This window comes from Hylaeus anthracinus, unplaced genomic scaffold (genome assembly GCF_026225885.1).
Source record: "Hylaeus anthracinus isolate JK02 unplaced genomic scaffold, UHH_iyHylAnth1.0_haploid 17192, whole genome shotgun sequence".
Taxonomy (NCBI): Eukaryota; Metazoa; Arthropoda; class Insecta; order Hymenoptera; family Colletidae; genus Hylaeus; species Hylaeus anthracinus.
The window spans coordinates 19,608-28,464 of record NW_026534718.1 but is presented as its reverse complement, the minus strand read 5'-3'; the positions used below and the strand labels follow the sequence as shown (position 1 = coordinate 28,464).

The window sequence follows — 8,857 nt, the reverse complement described above, 5'->3', positions numbered from 1 at the left end:
TATTTCTTTCATTCCGTTTCGTGACAACACATTTCCCTTTTTTTTTTCATACCGATGCCTTGGCGCAATATCGACGTTACGGTAAACGCGTAAAAGTTATCCGTCTTTTGACCCTACGGATCGCGAGTCAAGGCATCTTTGTTAATGATCGTCATACGGAGTGCGTTCCATATATAATTGAAAGTTCTAACACGGTTTCTTCATTTCGCACTTCCCCATCGATAACTATAAATATTATATAATCTATGTACAATTTCTTTTAAATAACGCCTCTCCTCCGTTAGCAAAATATCAGCACCGTGGGGGGTGAGGGTGTGGGTATGCGCTAGTGCTCAGACTGCTGACCCTTTGGTGCGTTCGCTCGCAGAAGCCGAGGACGCTGGGAGGATGTATCATCGGGATTGGGACGCATCCTCTTTCTTGTGTATATCTGCGTGCATTAAAGAAGGGTCCAATTGTCGTGTTGGCACTCCTGGTCCTGGTCCCGCTCTGTGATGCATGTGTAAATTGCTAAGGGGGCCAGGACTGGGATCCTTGCTTCTCAGAGCATTCACAGGTGGTGGTGGGTAGCCAGCGTAAAGCTTGGCCCTCTCCTCTTCCTCTGCGCGAAACGCAGCAGCAGCTATCAGGGGATTGTAACGCAGTTGTTGCAAAGGATCGTAGCGATAATCTCTGAATGGATCCCCGGGCCAAGGACCCCCAGGTTGACCTGCAGGCGCCGAAGGTGGTGGGAAATGTTGCATGGGATGTCCACCTAATCCAGGGAGCATACTTCGCGGCATGGAATGCGGCATCCCGTGAGGATGCCTCGCGAGATACGAATGAGGATGGGGGTGATGATACCTGGTATCGGGTAGTGGACTCGGTCCAGGCCCTGTTGCGGATTGACCACCTGGGCCAGGACCCGGTGGTCTTGGAAGCATCACGACTTCGTCGTCTTTGCTTCGGGGTTCCTCTTTGACACGCACCTCGCCACCGTCCATAGTCACCGTTCCATTTCTCAACGGTGATCGTTCTCGACCTACCACCACATGCTGTCGATTTTGATGAAGCAATCTCTCGCGCTCCATTTCGCGTCTCTCCATTTCACGACGTTCTTTATCCCTTCTGTCCCTTTCCCTCTCAGCAGCTTCCTGCTGTTTCCTTTTCTCTTCTTTCTCTCGTTCTCGTCTTTCTCGCTCGCGCTGCTCCTCCCGTTCCCTCTCCTTCTCACGTCTGATACGTTCGCGTTCTCGTTCCCGCTCACGTTCACGCTCGCGTTCCCGTTCTCGTTCCCGTTCGCGTTCTCGTTCACGTTCCTCGAGTTCCGCTCGTCTATCGATAGCAGGCGGTTCTGGTTTCAGGCTCCATGCAACAGTGGTGGGTGGGAACCCAGTGGACGCTCGTTGCAATCTAAAAAATTTGTTTAAAGGGATAAATAATAGTTAGTCCTGGGAGAAAGGTATTGGATGACTGACAAGGAAACGTTGAGAACTTGCCCTCTTCGGAATTGCGTCAAACTTTACACAAGGAGTACTTTTGAATGAAAATGGATTTCTGACTTTGTTTAAGAATACTCCCGTATGTAAAATTTAACACAATTCTGAGGATGACAAATCTTAGCGTTCCCTTGTGAGTAAATTTAAGTAATCGAACCTTTTTGAAATTGAAACGTACCCTCTCCACGGATCGTGTACAGAACCTAGCCCACCCAACGGTGGCATTTCTCTCGATGGTGGAAAACTAGAAAGACCAGGGAAATTCGGATTTGGCGCGCCGTACGTGGATGGGTACCTTCCAAACGGTGACATTCCTGTTCCTGTAATAATTTTAATACGAAATGAAATTATAATCCTTTAAAATTCTTAATATTTTGTCATCGATAAAGTTGATTACAAAACTTGAGATGTCATAGTTTAGTAATAATAAAAAACCTCTCAATGTTTATGAGACCAAAACTTTGATTTTTTGTTGATAACATATCTTTCCTTAATAAAATGATCAAGACTTGTGTAAAGCATCGATTCCGTGAAGATTACCTAAATGTGACGCTGGCGTAGACAGAAAACCAACTGGATGAGGTGGAGGTGGCGCAGGATGTGCCTGCTGCATGTTAGTGGGGAACGGAGGCGCCATCGGAGGTGCACCAATTCCGAGACCACCTGCTGGTCCACCTGGATAAAGATGACCCGGTGGTCTCAGCAGTTCCGTTTTAGTATTAACGACACCTCCCGCCTTAGCTTCCGCCTGCTGCTTTTGTTGATGATGATAAATTTCCCAAGCGATGCGTACGTGCATTGCGTTCCATTTTCCAGTCTTCTGTAATAGACAAAACATAAATTGTAAATAACATATATTTTTTCCAGAACATAGATTATTCAGATGGTAAAGTGTTAATTCTCCTATTGACTTAATAGAAAATGTAAAAGCTTTCCATTTAATCTAATACAGAAATTAAAAATCGATTTACCTTTGGTGCGAACGATGTTAAATGATTCGGTGGTACGAAAGGAGTCGAAGGCGGTCCGATGCCCGGATGCAGAAGGCCGGCATTAAAACCAGAATATCCAGACAGATTTAAATTACCACGAAAAAAAGGAGACTCAACACCTCCCAGTTTTGGAATATCCTTGAACTAAAAAAATAATTATTGGTGTATAAAAGCATGAAGGTTCACTTCTACTGCCTTAAGTTTCACATGTCAATGATGCGTAGGTTACGTACGATGGGAGCTGGAAAGAGGGTGGTCGCTGCAGTCGGTGGAAGTAGAGGCGTCGTGTGTTGATGTACATGAGTGTGCTGATGCTGATGATGGTGCATCTCTGTCCTGAGGTATGGGGGTGGCCCCAGGTTGCCGACTCCGACTCCAACGTTTCGGTCTTGGGATGCCAAGAATCTATTGTCAAGCTCTCGCCTTAGCATGTCGGCCTGACCTGCGACATGAGTCACCCCTACTTTTCGTTAGTCTCTTGTTCCTCGGCGAGTCAATTCCTCTCTCTCTCTCTCTCTATTCCTCGAATTGCAAAAATTGTAACAGTTTGTGAACTTACTTGTTTGGAAAAGTGATTCGGCGGAGAATGGGTTGGGATTGGTCGTTGGCGGTGGTAACGAAGGCAGTGATGTGTGTGGACTCGAACTGGACACAGGAGGTGGTAGTGGTGCTGCAAACATTGGCGGTGGAAACGTGTGCATGCCCAGTGGCACGGGTGGTGGAGTTGGCCTTGGAACTGATGTTGCTGTTGCCGGAGATAATTGCGAAGTTGTGTTGCTACTGCAAATTAAACATATGTAAATTGTCATCTAATGAAATTTCGTTAAGGTGGTCGAGCCTCAAAACCTTAAAATGTAAACAATTTTCCTTGATGGCTACAAAATTATTAATTATTGGAGACTGAATCATATTTAAAATTTTGAAGCTTAACTGCATCCTTAAGTATGAATGTGTTAGAATAATTTCCGTGTTGTTTATACCCAATCCATCCTTGTGGCTTGGAATACGCAGGTAGACTAGAATTGGCTGGAGAAGACGTGTTTGGCACACTTACGGGCGTTATACTACCTCGACTTAGGCTACTCACGTTACTGCTGTAACAAATAATAGTACTATAAGATCATTGTTGCAACAAACGTTGGGATTATGTATGATTACAAACGTGTACCTGTAGCTATCCCTTTCTCGGCTCGGACTGTGTCCACGGGGCGAGTTATTATTCCTTCCAGTTAAACTACAGGCTACCATATCTCTGTGAGCGATGGTGTTCGCTGTGGTAACTGTATTAGTTATCGTGGACACGCATGTCGTAGTGGCGGCGCTTAGCGGAGTATTGTGATTCGTAGTATTATTTCCTACAGGCTGTTTACTTATGTTGGTGCACGGGGAGGCTCTACTTCCTCTCTAAAAACGGAAAATATCGGTTAAACGGAAAACGCGAAAGAACTTTCATTACATGTAATGCAAAGTTGAACAAAAGTCCTTAGCGTTGGTCAGTGTTTCTCAAATGTCATCTTTCCATAGACCCTTTCTATAAAGGAAAACTTTTGGCGTATCTCCTGTCCTAAATAATATTAAACTATTATGTTTTTAGTACATACCCTTAATTCAAATTTATGATTTTAATTGAAGTGAATCAAGTGAATTATATATTTTTAAACGTGCTGAGTGAGACATAACTTTAAGTTTATTGTTAATAAAATATCTTGAAAAAATAAAATTTAGAAAAACATTATGAACTTAAAGAACTTGAGATTAAGATTTATAGTTCATACCACACTATTCAAAGCCAGGAGCACATAATCAGAACATGATCAGTTTATAAAGTGTTCCAATAGACAAATATTCAAACATTCCAATAGTTGAATAATATTTGAATAATCAGGAATTCAAGTAAAGTTTAAAGTCAAATTCATTTACTAAACAAATGACATAAAAAGGCATAAAAAAAATCTTGTATGTCTTACCATGAAGACTTTTTTGTTATTCCACTACACTGTATCATTCTTTGAAGCAAATACTACTGTTTCAAAAAGCAATTGAAAGAATAAGAACCATCGTTAGATGGTACACTTTTTTATTTTGGTGCAATGATGCATGTGCAATATTTAATTAAGCTAGATTTTTCTTTTCGTCATTCTGTATATATAGAAATAATCATGACAAAGTTTGAATTTTAAAAACATAATACTTTGCAAGATATTTCGTACTTGATGTTTACAAGAATGTACACAAGAACCCAATTGTCACATTAAAAATGTTATCATCATATTAGATTACATAGTACATGATTTTTCAACACATTTAACTTGCATCATTCCATCAGGGGTCCACGGACTAGTATTTGAGAAATACTGATTTAGATGAAAAGAATATTACGACTTACCACTTCTGCCCGTGAAGAAGCAGAATGGGAAGGAGATGGTACCGCAGGTGGAAGGTATGGACTGTGATTTAGAGCAGTATACGGCGTATAAAGGGGCGGGTAAGATGGTTGCGTTTGAGGATAAGCAGCCATGGGTATCGACGGTGGATAGCTGGTAGTTGTCGCCCCGTTTGATGGTGCTGCTGGGGTGACACCTAAACTGGCTACCGCGGGACTAGTTGTATGACTCGACGAAACGAGGGGCACATTAGGTGTATGTAACGCAGGTATCGTAGTGTGAGGCTGCTGGGACAAGGAAGGAGGTGGCAGAGCTGGGGAAGCTGGCCGCTGTTGCGGAGCTATTGCACGTGGATTTGCTGCCAACGGACTAGTCATCTGAAAGTACGTTTAATCAAATGTATGTTGAGTCTGCTGAAGCAAAACGAAAATTTACAAAGACTTTACTTACAGGTGGCTGGGATATGTGAGGGGGTAGAGTAGGACTGGGAGGACTTGGCGCTGTTGGAACTGGTGCTGACGCAGGCACAGGAGGTGGTATAGGTGCCGGAGCATCCGTTGCTGGATTAGAAATTTGTCCACCAGTGTCCGGTGGTGAACCTCCTGCCCCGTTTGCTGGAGGCAATACGTGTGGTGAAGACGATGGCAACTCGTCTAGAATATAAATACCGATGTCAGACATGTGTTCACAGCACAAATAGGAATAACGCTGATATTTCTGAAGCATACATTTACGTGCAAGGGGTGGTGGGGTAGAAGATTCAAAGAGTATCGATTCAGCATCCGAGCCCTGGAATAAAATGTAGTTTTAAGAAAAACTGCTCGTTTGTTTTATTACATCTTAGTTCTACAGTTCGAAATTTACATACCTTATCGTCTTCTCCTTCACTATCACACTATAGTAAGAAACAGAAATAACAAAGAATTATTACTACAGCTTTTCATATTTATAACAAACATTTTAGTTTGTTGAATTCTGACACTTACGATATAACCTTTACCCGAGCTGCAATGACTGCTAGCCTGTAAGAACGATAGAAATTGCACAAAAATAAGAATTTGATCATTTTTTTGTGTTTGTACAGCAATTAATTAACTGATAGTTCTACTTACATCGCTGAGGTGGTCCCTGGAACTGTCTGCGTCCTGGCAATCCCTAGGTATACCAGGGCCATGCAGTTGTTCAGATGCTCTACCACTATCGTCGCTTGTACCTGCATCTAGGCCCTACAAGCAAAGCATAGTTACATAACTTTTCTATTATATGTCACCATAATATTTATATAGGATGTGCTGATGTAGATGGTTTAAACTTTAGATACATTAGATTCTGATTAAAAGAAATTGTAAGTACTCATTGCATTTTTGAGTATGTACAATGTACGATAAGATAGCATGTTCAGGTATGTATCGAAATAGGACAAAAGTATTTTAGACACTGCTACAGTGGTATCAGATTTCATCTTGTAACTTAGAAACTGTCAGTTCCAAACTCATGTTCGCTAATACTGTTTTGCTTCTTCTGATGAATACTACACATACCTAAAGTTTCAACTAACAATTTCAGTGCATACTGTACATCCATTTTTGTTTAAAATTACCTGGTTGAGCGTTGAAGGTGTCAGTATGGAATTGTGTGTATAATGGTTGTGCTTGAAATGGTTTTTGATGTGGTGCTCGTTGTGTCTATTATTCTGTCCTGTATCCACCTTCGGTTTCTCTTCCACTATTGACAGTAGCGTATGCAATTTCTTGACATTGTTTTTACCAGCTAGCTTTATTGCACTCTGTAATCAGAAACAAAAAATTCAAATTAAATTTTTCACAAAGATTAAACCTTATACGTAAATATAAGTAATATTTTTTATTGTAAAAATAAGTTTCATCCTAGATGCGCTAGAGGACTCGTCAATTCGAGACTTTACCAAAAAAATTAATCTCGTTACCTAGTTTATTGCAAAAATAATTTTATCACACGAGAAAAAAAAAACGGTACATTTGTTTTTCTTTTATTAAACGTTTAGATAAAATGTAACTCAATTTGAAATGTTTAAGAAACATTCGTCGAAACTTAATACGCGATCAACAGTCTCAAGAATGTAAGATTACATTCTAAGAGAGCCGTCGTTATTTACAAGAACCTAAGGATGCTGTTGCGAGCGGTATCGCGATAAACGGTAACATAATCCTTACGGTGGCTCTTGGTACGATCTCTAGCTTCGCAGGCGCGAATTAAAATAATCAAATTTCATTCGTTGCGGTCGTTGGTTGCATATCCGATACACACCAAGGACTCGGGTGTACCGTTCGCCGTGGTTGGATTCAAGGCGCATAAAATCCGACCAACCAGCAAACGAGTATATTCAACACGTATGGTAAACACGCCACCACCGATCCCTGTCACAACTTCGCTGCTCGACCGCGGCAAGAAAGGAAAAATCGGCCAATCGTCGGTTTTCGTGTCACGTCGACGAATTTATCTGGTTGCGCGCGCGGAACATCGACGCTGGTTGCGCGCACAGTAGAAAAAGCCGCACGAGAACGCCTTTCCGTCGGGTGGCTTTAAACCGCGATGTCAGTGAACATTTCCGAACGGGTGGTGCTCTGCCCCTGTCCCCTCGCCGCTCCCGCCTCCCCGTTTCTCGCGGTGTTTCCCCTCTGGTGCACCTAAATACCGTTATCGCGATCAAACGTTCCCGTGTTTTGGGTAGACGAGAGAAATACGGCCGATTCCCGTACGGATTCTAGCTCTAAGACGGACACGGGCGTTCGCAAAGATGACAGCAAGATTTTCACAGGCAGGCACCGTGTCTCGTGTGCGCGATGCAGCGCACGAATGGTGGGGGGAGAATGAAAGAGGTAGCGAGCGGGGTAAAGGTGAAGGGAACCAGCGAGAGAGGGGATTGGAGGATGTAGAAAGTGGGAGGAGGGGCGGACGAAAAAAGAGCGGAGTGGGGGACGACGAAGAAGGCAGAGGAGGAAGAGCGAGGCAGAAAGAGAAGACATTGACCGAACGAGCAGCCGCGCGACAAGGCCTCCTTTGCCGTGCCAGGCCAGCTGGAAGGAACGAAGCCCCCCGAACCCTGACTTCTCTTTCTCGACTCCCGGGTATTACTTTCCTTTTCCGATAACTGTGTACCCGTTCACGCTCTTACCCTTCCTTGCTTCCCTCTTCGTCTCTCTCACGGATTGGCTACCAAAGAAACGACCGGGAAAAAGCCACTAGAGCTCCTCGGTGATAAAAAAAACTACCACCTAGCAAAAGCCATACTCCACCTGCGCACGTGTGCCAACTGCGAAGCGAAACCCCCTAGGACCGTGTACCGCGGTCGGATTACACGCTCCGTATCTAAGGCGAATTAATCGAATAAACCACCGACTTGGGAGTGCACCAAAAAACTGCGTAAACCTGCTATAATATATCACAATGCTTGAAGCGTTCCTTTTTCTTTCGTTAATCGCTGCTCCAGAAAAGCTATTCCGAGGTTGGATCGCTAATCGCTGTATTCAGCCACGGAAAATTCTGTGATCGTTAGGGATATTCAATTCTCAATAGATTGCATACACATACTTTTTTAATTTCTGATTTTTTTTTTTTTTCTTAATTCTGACACGAATCTTATTCTTTTAGGAAAAATTGATTCCTAATTTGACCAGTCTCACATGAAAATTGGTGTCGATAATATCAACTAAATATCATACGATCATCCCATATTTACCATTTTGAAATTCACCGTAACTTAAATTAATGGTTAGAAATCCACTGTGATAAATTTACGTGATAATGTCTTAATTGTGTATATGCAGATTTAACTTACAAATGTCATAATAGCACAGTCAGCAACAAGGGAAAAGATTTTTAAAATCAATTTTTAACAAGATTCGAGCATCCCTTTGTCGGAGTAACGTACCGGGAGTAATATACGTCTCGAGTAAAACATAAGGATATTCGATTTAGAATACTATCAGAAGAATTGGCTTAAAAACATCGATAAATAATTTTG

At 42.5% G+C, this 8,857-nt stretch overlaps 1 protein-coding gene across 1 annotated transcript; it reads right to left on the bottom strand.

Annotated features, from left to right (window-relative positions):
- Positions 1-6: 6 nt before the first annotated feature.
- On the bottom strand, positions 7-7,320 carry LOC128892762 (autism susceptibility gene 2 protein-like; the record flags this gene model as incomplete). Its single annotated transcript, XM_054153302.1, has 16 exons — positions 7-1,392; positions 1,636-1,798; positions 2,019-2,298; positions 2,450-2,614; positions 2,704-2,912; positions 3,030-3,250; positions 3,451-3,564; positions 3,639-3,874; positions 4,857-5,231; positions 5,305-5,507; positions 5,583-5,643; positions 5,723-5,749; positions 5,841-5,876; positions 5,967-6,080; positions 6,455-6,640; positions 7,141-7,320. Coding segments are annotated over 16 exons (3,570 nt in total), but the record flags the coding sequence as incomplete, so codon positions are not given.
- Positions 7,321-8,857: the final 1,537 nt, after the last annotated feature.